This window comes from Mastigoproctus giganteus, chromosome 9 (assembly GCF_048544385.1).
Source record: "Mastigoproctus giganteus isolate SK-2022 chromosome 9, ASM4854438v1, whole genome shotgun sequence".
Taxonomy (NCBI): Eukaryota; Metazoa; Arthropoda; class Arachnida; order Uropygi; family Thelyphonidae; genus Mastigoproctus; species Mastigoproctus giganteus.
Window position 1 is genome coordinate 145522674 of NC_143583.1, and position 18342 is coordinate 145541015.

Consider the following 18342-nt stretch of genomic DNA (forward strand, 5'->3'; position numbering starts at 1 on the left):
CGGTAGTCCACAGCCACAAGCATCTTCCCACCTACAATGGCATGTTCTACTGAACTGAGGTCTGGGACTATGGCTAGTCATTCTATGCGGGTTGTAATCTCCGTCTGCAGGCACTGATTCGCTAGTCCGTGAGGACGTGCATTACCTCCTTTAAATGTTAGCTTTCTATGCTAATAGCTCCTACAAAAGCTGTTAATGGATGATAGGAGCAACTAATAGCTACTCTTACCATCCATTAATAGTGATTATAGCAAAACCATTAAATCACAGTTTACAGGTGTGCCTTGTTATGTGCTGTTAGCGTTGCATAATCTGGTCTCCCGTTCCAGGTGAAGCGGGGGGGAGAATTCGATTGAAGACATCGTCAGTGAAGCGCATCATAGCCCATTGCTCCTGAATCCAATCGACCGGTGCTGGCATCAATTAAATTCAAATGGACTATTTTGTATACAGGACACAAAAAAAACACAAACAGCTAGTTGTCGTTGCTAAATCTCCCTCTCATGAAGCCTTCTATTAGAAAGATGTCTGGGTACAATCTTTCCTGTAGAGCAAGTTCTGAAGCAATTTGTGGTGCTTTGAAGTCCCTAAGATGCCTAGCAATCAGGGCCAGCCAACGATAATCTTGCATAGACAGTGACATGAGGACAGCTTCGGAGACAGTATGCGTGCTTTTTTTAATTCCATAGTCTGTTTGCAACGCTAGAGTCATACTTAGTCTCCTAGCCTCTTCGGCTTGACATTGATCTGCCTCCATCCACCGTTTTTCTCTCCACCTCAAACAATCATTCGATAGCTTGGTGATATTTTCACAATGATAGCTCCCTTGAAATTGATAGTGAGCGCGATAAAAAATACAGAACTTTTGAAAAGAGGCTGTTTTTATCTGGTTACCCGATTTACACGTGGTGACCTGTGCGTGCTCATTTTCTTACGAGTTTGGCATAAATTGTTTTATTTCATAAACGGCGAATATTTGGTTCTTATTTTATTTTTATTTAAAAACAGATTCGTGTTTTTGTGTTTGTGCTAGCTTTTGGGCACCAGTATTAGTAGGAAATATTGTGTTCCCCACAGTCACCTCATCACATTTAAGAAGTCACCTGATGGGAGAAACAAGCCGAAAGAATACTTTCATTTATGCGATTGTCTTTTCGAAACAGCTTTTTTTAAAGAGTGAGGGCTTCGTATTATTCTTTTACAGGGAGGTAGCGAAAAGTATTTATTTTGTTATTGGTTGCCCTTTTATTCTCTGCAAAGAACTGTCTTCACAGTGTCCATAAATCATCTCATCTCAATACTGTGCTTATGAAAATTATGACTTCATTTTTTTACTGTTATAATGAGAAATTTAGTTTTTTTCCATCCTGGTACTCTTTTAATTTTATTCAGATCGGTGTAATTAAAATCGTCAACCTTCGACTAATTTGACGTACCATTTTCGCAGAAACAGTTACTTTTTAGTTTTGTTTAGATGTTTTAAATTTTCACAGAATGTTTTCAAGGTGTTTAATTTTTTTTCAGTGCGCAACATTGACAAGCTATTCTAATGATACAGATGCAGAAGATGGTGAGTACCTATCAGCACCGGCATTCCATATAGGCTGCAATATTAATAACTAGTAGCGAGCAAAATTTACTGATATAGGGTTAAATTGCATATTTGGAATTGTTTTTAATATTTTATTTCTGTTTTAACAGAGCAGGGATTTTTCTGTTTTATTCTATGATAAAGTAAAAACAAGATATACAAACCTTTATTATATTTTTTTCAAAAACGTTCCCATTAACTTTCTTGCATCTGTTATCCAGATAATTAAGGATTACTGATGGAAGAGGCTAACTCCTCTTCCATCAGTAATCCTTAAAGCAAAAATAAACCCATTCACTAAAACTATCAAACTGTCTTTGGATTTCATTACACTTTCAGATGAGAATGAGAATGTGGTGTTTCCTGAAGTATATCGTCTTTCAAGAAGACGTCGGGAAGCCAGATATAACTCTACAGGTGAAGACAACGTCCTCATAGTCAGGAATAAGATTTTCACGATGTACATTGCTCTCTATCCGAATACAGAAATAGCCCACGACAATTTTTCGGCTTTCGTTCAAGATGAAGATGGAGAAAATGACATAACCTACAAAATTTCCCCATTTTTGGGCAGCAGAACGTGTTTTTTCCATGGCAAGGTCATCAGCAGTCCAGGTGGGATTGCAGCAATATCAACATGTGGTAATGATGGCGAAGTGGTAAGTCTTTTTTTATTTATTATAATCTCATTATCAAGAATTATTATCTCATGTTTTCGGAAATAGTTTGATAAGTCAGTTTCATTGTGAAAATTTTCTGCACGTTTTCTGATTTTATCGTTCTAAAAACTTACAAATTTCTCCCCTGAGATAAAACGCAAGCAGCAAATTTTTCGGCTTGCGACGACCATCTTGTTTCGCAGTAATGTTAGTTTGAAATGTTAGTAGAAGCTTTCGGAATGCTCGTATTTCCACCAGTTCTTATCGTATAGTCCATTCGCAGTCGCACAAATTTACTGTGGGTTTCGAGAATATAGCAGTACCCACCGAAGACGGAGGTGTTCAACTGCTGTGTAATGAGCGGCATCAAATCTCTGGTCAAGACAATATTTTTACTTACATCGACGAATTATACAGACGACTTCAATCCAGACTAAGGATGTTTAGTTTCAGAAGTCCAAGAAATCTAACTCGGCTTTACGTGCATTCCGATGTGCGCACGTATGGAACTTCAAGAAACGTCTGTACTTACAACTGATAAAATTACAAGGGGAAACTTCCAGAAGGCGTTCTTCATCAAATTCTTTGGGGACCTCACTGTAAACAGAAAACGAACTTTGATGCGCTGTATTTCAATGTTTTCAAGAAAGGAATAGAAGATGCCAGGAAGAGGAAGAACCAGAATAGGATCACCATCCATCAAAATCCCTAAAGATACCATTCCTCTGGTCCAATAATATTTCGAATCGATCCACAACAACCAATCAATGTTGTACTGTAAATAGTATCAATAAAAACTTACTTTGTTTTAACAATCCACTTGGTATAAAAGTGTCTTAATATGTATATATATTCTTTCATGCATTTTTATCTTGACAGTATTTTATATTTATTTATAAGCTTTGACCAAAATGATCTTATAATTTTTGATAGCGGTAGCTTAATTATATAATTAGCGGGGTTGTAATGATATCATCTTTTGATTCAGTATTGAAAATTATTCATGGGTAAGTCTAAGTACGGTCTAAAAATTACAGTTACTTGTAGATAAAATACCAGAATGCATTCAATGGGTTCAGGATATTTTTATTTAAGGCTAGTATAAAGATTTTATGGTGATGATAGAATATTCCTTTCAACCGTAAACAGTAATGTTAGAGATACGACAGAGAATTTAGATTTACTGCTGGAAGGTGACAGGTAGACAGATATGTTACTGAATTTACGATCAATAGTTTCTTGAATAATCAGTTTGGTTGATGGAGGAGTCCTGTTGTAGACTACTTATCAAGAAGTATGTCAAATCAGTTGGCCAAAAAGAAAAAAACAAAAAAAAAACCCTGATATCATAAACCTTTTTTGTTGTTTTTTTTAATCCCGTTACAGTATCACGATCTCCTTTCTCAGTACAATCTTCTTTTTCTTGTAGTTCGGTTTGCTGTTAACACCTGAAGGACGTTTCATAATGGAACCTTTAGAAGAAGGCAACAGTAGGTCAGCAAATGGAACTGTTCCACATATCCTACGTAGGGAAAAGGAAGAAGACAAGCCGTTCTGCGGAGTTGATTCTCGTGGTAAGGCTTCGCTGAATGCAAAGCTACCGCTATGCATTCAGTTAAGTTTCAGCATTATGATCAGTATCGGTACTTACTCATAATTCATGCAGACAGATAATATCGTTACGTATCTGCAAATTATTATACATCCGATTTCCCTTAATTTACTCACTCCGTGGCCTTTTACCAACACGTAACTCACAACATAACGACATGAGCAAATGCATATCTTGGGCATACTGCACTATGACAAAGATACGCAGTTGTCCTTTCGGGGCGCTGTAACAATATAAAGCCCCTGAATTAGCCTCTAAAGTTGTCAGCGGGTGTGAAAGAGAAATTAAAACTTCAACTATACTGCCGGTATTTTTTTCTACTGATACTTATGTGTTTCAAGTTAGTTGCTCCGAGGTATTGAATTACTCGTGCACTTACCTTGCACATTTGTTGGGTTTGAAATAGAAGTTTTAATCAAGTGTTCGTGGTTTAAAGTTTCGTTAGTATGGCATGGGGATATCGAGTAATCGTCTTTCTGATGTCTTAACACGTGCATTTGTTTCACATTACATACCTAGAAGGTCATGGAATAGGAGCTTTTGCAAAGGTCGTTAGGCGCTTTTTTTGATGAAGTTGTCGATTTATACAGTGTGTGGAGAGGATTACGTGGTTTTCCTATGAAAACTCAAGCATATATGCATAATAATTGAACGCCCCAAAACTATCTGCTCCATATTAAATACAAAAGTTTCACATATAATTGAATATTTCGACTCGTGTAATAGCTTTCACTGAGGGGGCTGATATCTGAACACAATTTGCTATATAATTTTTATATATTATGTTGTTGTTAGCGCATCTGCTTCTTTGGCTATAATGCACCTTTCATAGATTTGCTTTTTCTAGTTTGGTCTCTTGCAATTGTAGTTCAAACTGATGCCTGATAAAATTACAGAGTGAAAATATTCACAAAGTATTTAAAGAGGAGATGGAGTTCGATTGTATACATCAATTTGCGATCACTTTTTTTCTTTTAAATCTGATTATAAAAGCCTATTAATTTTAGGTAGTGAAAGACTTCTTGTATATTATTTTCTTCACTTAATATGCTTTTCAATGCAAGAGCATATCGACCTTTTAGTTACGGACTTAAAACCTATTTTCCTTTCGTTTATAAAGGCTGGACAATCTAGTAGTAAATGTTTAACTGTTTGTTGTACGTGGCTGATTACACTGAGCCGGTTCTTCGACTCTAAGTAGATAGGAATGAGTAAGATATGTATATCCTATCCTCAACCTGGCAAGCGTTACTTCTTTTCGTACTTCTCTTTCGCTGGATTTCCACTTCTTTAAATCAGGCTTAATTTCTTTAATCAGGCTTAATTTATGGAGCAAACCAACTTTATTGTAAGTTGGTTTGCTCCATATTTTTTTCCAACGTTTCTTATTGTTCACTTTGATGTTATGTCTGTAATCTGTAGATGGTACTTTGGTGGTTGGAGATATGGTGCCTGGTGCCGATTTTGCTGCATCGTCAGCTTGTTCATTTCCTTTAATTTTTCTTATGTCTAAGAATCCAACAAAATGTTACTTTTTGCTTTCTTTTAAGGAGTTTGTTTAGGGTGATTTTAATTTGTCTCAGAATTGGGTGGAAATTCTTTGTGTCGCACTGTATTGTTTACACTACACTGAGGGAGTTTGTGAAGATCAGACTGTGAGGTAACGTTTGATGCCATATTCGTTATATTGCTAACTTCACTCTTGTAGTTCAGCTGTAAAGATGTTATAGTCTGTTGGGAGAACTTGTATGGTAGTATCACGAAAATCTGCTGTCACGCCTACTTTTGTATCGGTTTTCGATCCATCTGTATATATTGTGGCTCTTTCTCTAGATGCGCAGCATGTAGTTGTTGAAAGCTGTTTCCTCGTAGGGATTTTCTTCCCCAAGTATGGAAGTAGGTATCACAGACTGGTGATATCGTATCTCAGGGAGGTCTTGGTTCGTTTAGTATGATAGCTAATTTGCTGAAATTAAGAGACCAAATTGGAAGTAATTCCTTGATGCGTATGTTTGCTGGATTGTTACCTGTTGGGTGTATTCTGTACATATTTTCCCATATTGGTGTATAAAATATTTCGTACACAGGATCATTTGGAATATATTTTATTTTAGTTGCAACATTATGATGTACAAGATCTAACAATTGTACATTATGGTGTATAAGATCTAACCATCTTAATGCATTTGGTTTTGTAGAGTTGTAAACTGGTGCCCCGTAATCGAATTTGGATCTTATAAAGGTTCTGTACAAATGCAACAAGTTTTACCTGTCTGCTCCCCACGTTGTTGCAGATATAATCTCAGAATATTAAATTTCTTTAGACAGTTTGTTCTAAGCGGCTGTGGTCTAAAGAGGTAAGTTTCTTATAAAGGGTTAATCCAAGAAAAATTGTGCTGGATTACGTTATTGGGATTACTTGTTCTCCTAGCTTTAGTTCCGGGTAAGTTTCTTTTTTGACAAAAGTGTATTCCTACTGCTTTTGCTTAGAGATTCGAAAGCCATTGTTTTGGGTCCATGCCGCAACTTTATTAATTGTCGATTGCAGTTGACGCTTTATTGCTAGCATGTTTTTCGAGTGACAAGAACTTCTGAAATCGTCGACAGAAAGTGCTGTATTTGGTATTTGTTTGGCTGTTGAGTTGGTTTTTATGCACAAAGCTCCTTCCTGCACCAAGTTCGTTTTTGCAAAATAATTTCAGATATATATATATATGTATATATCAAGAGATACTCTCTCTTCCTTCCCAAAGTTATAAATATCTAAGTGTTCCATGTCGCCCTGCTGTGTCATACGCCTTTTCTGTATCAAAACTATACTAAATGTTGTTTTCTTATGCTGCTTTTCTCATTAAGTGTAAAGTGGATCTGTTCTTTCCGACACCATACTGAACTGAGTTTAGTAGGTCATGGATTTCTAAGATCTACATTAGTCAAAAATTTACCATTTTTAAGTATTTTTCTAAGGCAACTAGTTTAGGCGATACGGCGATAGTGATTCGGATTTGTGGGATTTTTATCTGATTTTGGAAAGGCTAAAACTATTGCGCGACGAGATTGATTGAGACAGGAATTTTCTAGATATATTCTGCTATTTAAGAGGAGCAATGATATGAATGATTTCTCATTTAACCGTTGTACCATCATGTATACTATTTCATCTGGACCTGTTGCGTTCTGCTTCTTCTGCAAAATGGCATTTTGAAGTTCTCTGAGGGTGAATGGTTGATTATAGGATTCTTTATTTTTTACTGGAGAAATTCAATCTATATATGCTTCTGCGTGTGCTTTATGTTTCTGGAAAACTGGTTCATGGGATCTACTATCCGATAGTTTTTCAAAGGTTCTACCAGGAGCATATTATAGTGAATTATTAAAGGTTCTACCAAGTGCATATGCCATATTATAGTGAACTTATCCGTTATAACGCAGGTTTCTATGCACAAAATTAGTATCCTATATTTCTTTCACCATACGTTAAATGAACTGTGATCATATTCATGTAATTTAAAGAGATCGAAGAGAAAGAGAAAAGAAAAGATACTTCCGTTAGTCCACTGAATGCATTTTATCTAAAAAGGAGGGGAGCGAAACCACCTCCCCACCTCTATATTAGAGTCTGCGTTATAACGGGTTTCAGCTTTAAATATAAATTGCTGCAATAATATTCTTTATTACCCATAGATTACGTTCCTGGTACTGTAAATGATATTTCCAAGGAAATCAATACCTCCGAGCTGCAAGATAACACTGTAGACAATGAGAGATTTCGAAGGGCAACTAATGGCCAATGCAAAGTGGTGGAGGTTGCAGTATTCGTTGACAGTGATCTTTACGCCATTATAGCTAAGAGAAAGCCAAACTCAGCAGACCAAGAGACGGTAAAGAAAGTAATGGCTATAATGAACCAGGTAAGAATGGCAGGAAATGTATTCAAATATTTATCGATATCCATTGTTATTCGTGGTCATTCGCCTTCTTTTGAACATCAGGGAATACAAAGAAATGCGCATAAGGATTTTGTCTTTTAGAAAAGGAATGGAATGTCCTCCATTCCAGAAATGTTGCGGGCGACATGAAATATGGGTTAGTATCAATCACAAAATCCTAAAGTACAAGAACATCGGGAAAAGGCAGGCAATATTGCTAATCTAATATGCTGTTATCAGGGTGCCCAAGGTAGAGGATCTCACATGTTTCATTGTATACTGGGGATCTTTCTTTTAAGATAGTTTCGAGCCAACTCCGGTCGATTGATTTCATAAACTGTGTGTATTCCATGCGGTTTGCACGTTTGGTATACTGTTGTTTTCTTATGCTTTGTTTGCATGTTTGGGAGGGGGAAATCCATGCACTCACGCATAGATTTCCCCCTCCAATTAACCGAGCGAAAAAGAAAAAAAGAAACGTTTTTAGAGGGAATATAGTCTACTGTAAGAAGCCATGCTGTATCTTGGAAAGCAGACGATTTGTTTCCAAATAACATGTAAGGCGATTATTAACCATCCTTTCCTATACCTTGCACAAACAGCTTATCAGAATGATGGGACCATAGCTTGGATTTTTAGGATCCTATCTTGGTTTTGGTAAAGGTAAGAACGATTGCCTACCTCCAGGAATCTTTGAATTCTTTGCCAAGAAACATTGTATTGAATAAAACTAGAAGGTTGTCCTTAGATTGTGTCGAAAGCTGGTTTATAGTGGATATCATCTGGCCCTACAGCGATTGCTCGTAAGAGAATGAGTGCTACACTTAGCTCTTCCTGTGTAAAGGGCTGGTTGTATGGTACAAGTCCTTTTGAAGGGAAGAATAAAGATTTTCGCTTTTCTCTTTTAGGACCAATAATTGTGGTGGGATGATGTTATTACAGAGGTACTGTATTTGCAAATGTTTCTTCTAGAGTATTTGTACGCACCTGCAGTTGGATCTGCAATTGGACATTCATTGTTCTTTAGGATCATTAAATGGCATGGTGGGTATTTTCTCTTCATTTACCGAATCTTATCCCACACTTCTTTTGAACTAGCAGCGTGGGTTATGGAAGTGATAAAACGGATACAAGTTTCCTTTGACTTTGATGTTGGATATAGCATGCGCTGGCAAGTTGCAAGTTTAAAGGATATTTAAAATTTATGTTTCGGATATCAGCGGAATATCCCCCACTCCTTATTTTGAAGAATGTCCCCCAAAACGTCTACATAGAACCATGTAGACAGTTTTGAAATTGCAACTGCTGCTGCTGCAGGGTGGACAATACCTTCTGTAATGCAAGTAACTGCATCATTAATGGGCTCCTGGCTGATTCTTGTGATATACTGTGTGAGATACCCGAAGTCATTCCAATCAGCCTTATGAAACTTCTACTGAAGTATCTTTGCTGAGTGGCATGGTCTTTTTTCACTCAAAAGCGATATCACAGAAGTGACCATTCTCATGGGTATTTTCTTCAACTTCCCATGTGAACAAAGGGGGGAGAGAAGGGGGAACAGATAGAGTGATCAATGATAATAAACGAATGGGTAGGTATATGAGAAAGGAGTTTAATTTAGAGAGAAAACTCATAATTTTCGAGCATGCACTCTATTTTAAGTCCTTTCATGTTAGTGTCTGCACTGCCCACCAGGGTACTATGTCCATTAAGATCAAACAAGAGAATGAGAGCAGGCAGTTTCAGAATAAGATCATCAAGGTCTATCTAGTAGATGTTGATCTCAGGTAGCAAATATACTGAACAATTTGTTAGAAGAAACCCACGAAGCCAACGTAAAGAGAAAGTTGTAACGGTGATTATTTGCAAAGTGTCATATTATTTACACGGTTGCCCACTACGATGGCGACTCCACGTCAGCAGGTCTATCCCCTATTCAGTAGGGTAAGGGTAGGTTTGCTGTAGGTCTATTAGTATTAGATTATCAGTGACTTGGCCATATTGCGCGGTATATAATATGTCTGTAAACTGCGTGTCTTGAGTTGTCGATTTTTCTGTTTGCTAGACGTGAAAAAACTGGGAGAAAAGCCATGATACCCTTATTTGAGATCAATTAATTAGCTACATTGTGAAAAAGACCCATACAAATTCCTCACATCCTCATCGGAATTCGAACTGAGGTCTTTTTTATGTGGTATGGGGAGAATGGTGATTCAACCAATTGTGCTACCCGTGAAGGGCACGTGAGCAGTCCATCCCAAATTTTGTATTTTTTTGCGTATTAGTATTAATAGTGGCAAATGATTCAAGAAAGCATGCTTATAAAGAATAAGCCAAAAAAAAAAAAAAAAACTCTACACACACTTTACCCATACATACCCTCCAAGAATTTGTTTAATTCTTCCTTGAATTTATTCAAACCACTTCGACAACAGCAGATGGGAGTTTGTTCCAACAATCAACCACCCGCCATCTATCCTGCAACCCTCCTCAACTTGAATTTATCCCCCCTCATGTGTATAGTCTCAGCAAGAGGAAGAATGCGCCAACATTTAGATTACTCAATCTATTCAAGGCCTTAAACACCTCAGTCAGATCTCCCTGCAGGTGCCTAGTCTCCAGACGCTGCAATCTGGAGAACTGAGGCCTTTCTTAGTAAGAGCACCCCTTTTGCCTTTTGTTCCCTTCACCAAATCTGGTTACTCTTCACTGCACCGGTTCCAGCAGATCTACGTCCTTCTTAAAGTGAGGCCTCTAGACATGTACGTGGTTCTCAAGATTCGGCCTAACCATGACCTCGTACAAAGAGGTAATCACCTCCTTATTCCTACTAGCAAAATTTCTGAATATTATTGACAAAACCCCATGAGCTGTCTTGGCAGCCTGTCTGTACTGCCTAGTGAGTTTCATATCTAACTGTGCAATTAGTCTTTTTCATTTTCCATTTCCCTAAGTGTAGTGCCGCATAAGTTGGTATGTTAATCTGAAATTTTTAAGCTGGAACGTAGTCTCCCTATTCCAAGTAATAAGAACGGATTTCCCATCCTTTCGCATCGATATTCGCCTTACAACTGTCACTCCTTGATCTTTCAATTCAGATCAGATCTCTTCTTCAGAAGTGGAAAGAAAATCACACTCTGATATTACACACATGAACGGTTCAGAGTTTTATTTGGGGTTAGGTGATAGGTGTTCCCCCTATCAATGTGACTCTCAGGTTTTGCTGGGCACGCTTTTGACATGAAGTCTCAACGTAAAGATCTCTAGGAAGCAGCCTTTTCACGGATTTTGTAGATCCTGCTAACCATTCTAATGGGTTCTGGATGAAGAAAGATGATATTTTTCCGATTGCCTGCTCCTCGGTGGAATGGAGGAGGAGGAGGAAAAGTGGTGTCATTGATGATGGTGGTGCATACTCAGTTCTACGTCTTTTTACAGAAGTGTTGTCTGTTATAATCTAACCGAAAGGTAGGGAGCTTTTTTGGACCACAGATTACGGAGAGGGATTTAAAGGACTCATACGAGTAAAATAAAATTTAATTTCTGGTACCCTAAGTACCTCACCTACTGCGGAACCCTACGAGGGAACGCCCATTCGGGAACTAGCAGGTATTGCGTACACGAATGGGATGGCAAATTCGCTTAGGAGCGTCATACTTGCATTTCTAATAAGCCTTGACCTTCTCCCAGGACCAAAGGGAGGGGGGACTTATTGGAATGCAGTGAACCTTAGAAGTAACAATCACCAGCCGACTGATCGCAGTCGGGCCGGTCCTGTCCGGGATCTCCCGTCTTGTAGAAAAGGGGGATATTAGGGCTGAGCCTCTAACCCACCAGGATCTCCCTTTCCGAGTTTCCAGGTATAGGTGTTGGATTCCAGTGATGCTAATCTGGTAGCCCACATGGAGCTCCTCTCACCATGAATAGGTAGCCACATCGATGGTTCTCTCGAAGTAATGATTTAAATAATTCTACCATAAAAATAAAATTGGGATCACACTTATTCCAGAAATAGTGTGATCCCAATTTCTCCTTTAGTGTCCGTAAACATCAGAGACCACATTCCTCTTCGGTTCAGCCAAAAATTGGCTCTTCTCTACGATGAGATGAGAGGGACAGACATTTGTCATACATTCTGATCTCTCTCATCCACAGACTACAAATTACAGTATGGTGGGAGACATTACATTATTGCATAGTTTAAATTGCACTTGGTGATTTATCAAAAAATTTTTTGTTTTATTATAGTCAATTGTTCATACTTCTATACAATTTTTTTATGACGTAGAATAAAACGTTTGTGTTCTACTACGTCAATTTCCATGTATTCTGTGATCGGATAATCTCTTTTGCGTGAAGACAAATCCAAATTCTGGAGAGGTTTTTTTTTTTTTTTTTTTCATAAGAAGTGCAATGCTTGCCTGAGACCGGCTGTCACTGTGATAAAGTAAAAAGACTCGAGTTATAAATTACGATATGTTCGAAAGCATAAAGTAATTTTAATAATCTCTCTATGATCTCTTTATATCGGATATAAATTTAATATCCTGGAAATAAATAAATTACTTTTAATGTATCTGTATGACTGGGAGGGGGATGTTATATGATTCTTTATATGAAGCTTGTCATTTTTCAACTGCCAGTCATGTAAACTGAATACTTTACATAGGTGCAGATAATTTACACTGGTCCCAACCTGGATATCAAATTATGGATGAAAATAATGAGAATAACTATACTCAAGTCTGGAATGGTGAGTTTATTTTCATTAATTGATGATTGATTTCATTAATTTTGCATTCACGCAGTCTTCAGTGGAACGATTTAAAGATGTGGCATCATTTTTAATTTAAAAAACCTACCGCAAGTTAATTTAAGAGATGTGCACATTAGAATGAAGATTAATAATTAACAAAATGTAAAAATTTCGTTTCAGAATGCTCCTGATAAGGCAGGTGGTAACATAGATACTTATCTGGAAAATTTTTGCAATTGGCAGACCAAACTGAATTCTACAACACCGAACTCAGGAAAATGGGACCATGCAATTATGCTCACCGGGTATGACTTTCTTCGATTTTTAATTTTTACAAATAGCCTAATTTTAAAATATAAAGGAATATTATGATTGGTTAAAGCCTTTTTGACTAGCTCTGCAGAAGACGTGAGGTACGAACTACCTTTTTACAGTTCGTCGAGAAAGTATCACAAAGAGTAGTTCGGACTTCACCCATATTGTCTGTGAAACACATCAGAGAGAAGGTCCATGTGGCAGGCAGCACCATCCTTCCGAAAGTCAACCATTTGCATCTAATCCCCATATCACGTTCATCAATGCGAAGCTACGTTTGGAGTGGTACTATTTCTCGGACTCAAGAACAGCAGCAGCAGCAGAAGTGCTATGACGTGGCGATTCTCTCTACAAACGTTTCGTTCCAATGGACGTGTTTGTATGGGGAGATTGCCTGGGGAAGGATTCCCGGGACAACCTCGATCATTTGGTGCAGATGGTATGGATCAACCTGATCCGGTGGAACAGCTCCACAGTTCGTTGTTAGTGCAAGAAATCATTACCTACCTTCACCCTATAGACAATTAAGCACTAGTCGCACTGTGGCAGTACAACAGAAATGGCCCTGTGAATACGAGCACGAAAATGCTCCTGTCATACAACAAGGGTCATACAGGACTGGTTGAAGACAATGACTTCTAAAAGTTGGACTGACTCAGAGGTCGGATCGTTGAATCCCATTGAACACTTGTGGGACGAATTGTAGCGCCGGATTGAGCCACGGTCCAAAAGACCTTCCAAAGTGAGGCAGCTGCTTTGTAGGAGGAGGAATGTAGGTGAATTTTGCCCGCTGCTGTAATTTCGTAGAACGTATATGCCCAGAAGAGTTAAGGTTGTCATATAGGCCAAAGGTGGCTCTACTATACATTTCTTTCTTTTCTTTTTTTTTTAATTAAAAGCTCTCTTTCCGACTATTTTCACGTGACCGAATACTTTTGGTCATATCATTTAGGTATGACGTTTATATATGGGTGTTTAGGGGGGGGGACAGCTGAGGCCAAAATGTTCCAGTTCCTTTATTATCATTCTACAGTAATATAATAATTTGGTCCAGTTTGGCATCAGAGGAATGCATATACGTGTATTTTTTTAAGGAAGGTATAGAGTTCGACTAGATCAGCACTATTTCCAATGATGTGGGTAAGCTATAATGGTTCTTGCAGTCGTGACTGAAGGTTGAAAGTAGTTTTTCTGAAATGGGAATAGTGCGTGCAATCTAAGAGTATATGTTTGACTGTAAGGGCTAATGTACAATGCGTGCATCGGGGTGGATCGTACCCCATGAGTATAGTTTAGGAGATGGGGCTCTGAACTGAGATGCAGCTGATCTGGTGCCTCTCTCTCTCTCATTTGCTCATTCTTTCACGAAATACATCCAATAAGGGAAAATAATGTAAATAAACAAATAAAAATGGTGAAAACAACTTTTCTTATTTGAGCAGCTGTTACAAATTCTCCCTGAATTCGTAGTGAATAAAGCAAACACTACTAATTGAAATAATTAGTAGTGTTTAAGTCATCAAAAGAATGTTATGTGAAATGTATCTGTCAGCAACAAGTATAATTTAATCGCATATTCTATAATGCTAGCGTTTAATCCATTATTTTTTGCAGACTAAATCTGTATAAATCCACCAACGGAAGGAATGAAGACAAAGTGTTAGGTAAGTAAATGTTTCGCTTTTAAAGCTTTTATTATGTAAAAAAAAATTAATAAATGCTTAAAAGTAGTGCGCTTCATCTTCAAAGATTTATGCAGATTAAAGAATGAAGAATTCTTTTACGAAAACCTACTCTTCCCAGCAGTACCCATCGACCCAAAATTTGTTGTTGCTACTTCTTGATATAAACCACCACAATATTTATTCAACTTCAGGTCATACTCGCAGTGATTTCAACTTCCAAAGAAACGGGCAGTGAGGAAAAATAAACAGGATGCTTGTTTTTCCTCACAGGGTGATCCATACCATCTGCGCCAAATGATCGAGATTGTCCCGGGAATCCTTCCCCAGGCAATCTCCCCATACAAACATGTCCAATCAGATTAGCACTTATACTGTACATCGGGAATAAGAATACGATAAGATGCCACAGTTTCGGGGGAAAGTCTTCCTGACTATGATGTCCCATGCTGTTAGCTAACAGAATCAGTTGGTTAGTAGTTTGGAACTCATCTGGAATTCCTTCACAGTTTTCAAGAGTGGGTTGTTGAGTTTAACGACACATAGGCTGCTAGGGCCATATTATGTCTTTATAATGGTGAATATGAAACAATAACTATATTTTATGATATATTCCTATCCGATTTAGAAAAGTAAATAGTTATTTTTTATTAGAATCATCTCCCAGAATCTGCATTAAATTTATTGATGACTGCGTATTAGCAATTGACTAAAAGGTGTCTAAGCGGATGTTTTGGAAGTGGGGACAGTCCACTAACAAATGGCGAATGGTCAGTTATACTTGACATGATGTACATTGGGGGCGCTGTAATTAGAATGGATACAGTGAGTAAGACGAGTATGCCCAATCCTAAGCCTTCCTAAAATTGTTTCTTCTCGTCTGCTTTTCTGGAAGCTGGAGGGCCACAGCTTTGGTTCTGGTTTTATTTGGTATACTGTAATTTGTTTCCTCGATAACCTCTCCAGATTAGTGACCAGCTATTGTAACATTTCTTTACGGATGATATGTTTGAAATTGGAATATGGAACTTGACAATTCTGTAAAATAGAAGTATCTGGTTGTTTGCCTGCAAGATCTGCTCTTTCATTTCCTGCTATACCAGAATGCCCTGGGATTCAGCAGAATGTCACAGTTTGGTTTGACTCATTACACTCAAGTAATTTAGAATGGGTTTATTTTATTACAGGGTGAGAGGAGGTCGTATTACTATTTATGGCAGAGACAGCACTGAGCGAGTAAGTATATTAAGGCAGACGAAATTAGAAGTTGAGTAATGTGATCTAGAGCCAAGTTAACAGCATAAAGCTCAGCAGTGAAGATACTGCATTTGATTGGTAATGGGACAGAAGTGGTGAATGACGGGAAGATTGCCGCAGCACCTACTTGGGGTTCTGTTTTTGATCCGTCTGTATAGATCTTACAGGCCTGTGAATTAGAAGCAGAGTGAGTTTCATGTAACTGTGCGATACTGAATGCAGACAAGGTGTTTTTTCCCCACTGTTGGAAATAGTCATCGTAAATTGCAGGAATATTTGTCCACGGTGGATCAGGCGGTGTCATGTCCTGATATATATAGCCGATTTCTATATTCCACATTTGAGTTAGTTCTTTAAGTATAAGTGCAGTAGGTCTGTTTTCATTTGGTTTACTGTTGTAAAATGACTCCAATTCGGTATTGTACAGACATCTCCAATTAGGGTGATAGGGAAGACTGCGGATTTTTGCGGCATACATCAAAAGCAATGTTTTCCTTCGAAGATGTAAGGGAGATTCGTGGGCTTCACTGTAAAGGCCTGAACTGGGGAAGTTCTGAAAGCCCCTAGAGAAACTCTCAGAGCACTGTGCTGGATCGTGTTCAATCGCTCTAAGGTAGTTTTCCTAGCAGAGTCATACACTGGGGAGCCATAGTCTAAGCGGGACCTGATGAGAGCTCGATAAAGATGGATCAGGGTATGTCGATCAGCGCCCCATGACATAGATGACACACACACACACACACACACCTGAGGATATTCAATTTCTTCAAGCAGATGGTCCGAAGGTAGGTCACGTGTGCTTGAAAGTTTAGTTTCCTATCTAGCACCAGGCCAAGAAAACGGACAGTGTGAGCAAGGGGTATTGGCATGTTATTGATCTTTAGCTCAGGATCAGGATGAAGAGACCGTAGTTTGAAGAAGAGAGTAGTGGTGGATTTCTGCTCGGCAAGACGATATCCATTGCGTAAGGTCCAGGTTTCTATTTTGAACAAAGCAATTAGCAACTGTCTTTCGATAGTATTCGTACTTTGTGATTGGCAGGATATAGTGAGGTCATCTGCACACATGTATATTTGAATGGTTTTTGGAAGATCTTCCATTGTTGACCCAAATCGCAAATAGGGTAGCACTCAGTATTGAACCTTGCAGGACACCCTCCTCCTGAATGCGAGATGCTGACAGCATGTTTCGATATTGGACTTGAAAGGTGCGTCATTTAAAAAAGTTCTGAATTATTTGAGGGAGATAGCCTCTCAGCCCCAACTGATGGATATCTTTCATAATGCCATGACGCCAAGTGGTATCGAATGCTTTGTGAATATCTAGATTGACCATCACTAGATGCTGTTTCATGACGAAGGCATTTCGTATGTTGCATTAAAGTTTTACAAGTAAATCTAGGGTAGATCTCTTTTTACAGAAGCCATATTGGTGATCAGAAAGAAGATTCTGGGAATTTAGAAACCAGACGAGCCTCTTATGCACCATCCTTTCAAATATTTTGCCCAAACAGCTTGTTAACGATATCGGTGTGTAGTTCTAGACCAGAGTGGGATCTTTGCCTGGTTTTGGAATAGCACAGATATAGGAATGCCGCCAGGACAGAGGATAAGTATTTTCTGAAAAGATACGGTTATAGAATAGTAATAATATGCCAAGGTCGGCTTCACATAGATTCGTGAGCATACTGTAGTGAATGCCATCTGGTCCTGCTGCACTATTTGACGATTTGCTTAAGCATTCCTTGAGCTCAACTACAGCAAAAGGCTGGTTATAAGGAAGTGAGAGTCAAGTTTGAAAATTCAATTTTTGACTTTCTTCATTAGTTTTAATGCGTTAAATAAGAGGATGAGACGGATGTTGAATAAGAGGTCACATAAGAGGATGAGACGGATGTTATAAAAAGACTCCGATAACGCATTTGCAATATCAGTAGGGGAAGATAATTTTTGCCCTTTCCATTGTATTATTGGTGATTGCAGCAGTAGAAATTTCCCATTGAGTGCTTGTATTTTTTTTTTTTTTTCAGATAATTCGAGTGTCAGTATTTTTGTTAATGGATGAAGCGAAATTAATCCAGGATTCATGTTTTGCTTTTTTTCAATTTGTCTTGCTTTAGCTCAGTTTTTTTGTAAACAATTAGGTTGGCGGTAGTTGGGAATTGACGAAAGTGGTTCCAAGCTCGGTTTTTATCATGCTTTGCTTTGGAGCATTCTTCATTCCACCACTGATTTTGGTATACACTCTTGCGCTGGTTAGATTTTGGAATGGAAATTTCTGCTGCAAATGTTGTTGCTGTTATTTGGTTTTTAGGAGCATTAGCAACTAAGGCCATATTGCTCCGGGGATATGCGATGGCCATTCCCTGACATTTCTGCATCCTCCATATTTGGTGGTCACGGGCTCGAACCTCGGTCTAATCAAGAAGCATGTGCTACGCACTGCTGCTCCTGCCCAGCTGGCTACGGAGGCGCCGCTGCAGATAATACATGGCTAGTAATGTGGTCAGTTACGCCACCAAGATTCTGTTGCTGTACATAT

The 18342-nt window shown here is 38.3% G+C and overlaps 1 protein-coding gene across 1 annotated transcript in view; it reads left to right on the forward strand.

Moving 5' to 3' along the window:
* The window catches only part of LOC150080797 (A disintegrin and metalloproteinase with thrombospondin motifs adt-2-like), a 51255-nt gene that overhangs the window by 8236 nt on the left and 24677 nt on the right, over positions 1 to 18342 (forward strand). The window contains exons 2-8 of the mRNA XM_090382024.1: positions 1525 to 1570; positions 1931 to 2250; positions 3680 to 3824; positions 7547 to 7773; positions 12461 to 12544; positions 12728 to 12852; positions 14477 to 14526. Of these exons, the coding sequence (XP_090238150.1) occupies positions 1525 to 1570; positions 1931 to 2250; positions 3680 to 3824; positions 7547 to 7773; positions 12461 to 12544; positions 12728 to 12852; positions 14477 to 14526 (997 nt within the window). The remainder of the gene's footprint in view (positions 1 to 1524; positions 1571 to 1930; positions 2251 to 3679; positions 3825 to 7546; positions 7774 to 12460; positions 12545 to 12727; positions 12853 to 14476; positions 14527 to 18342) is intronic.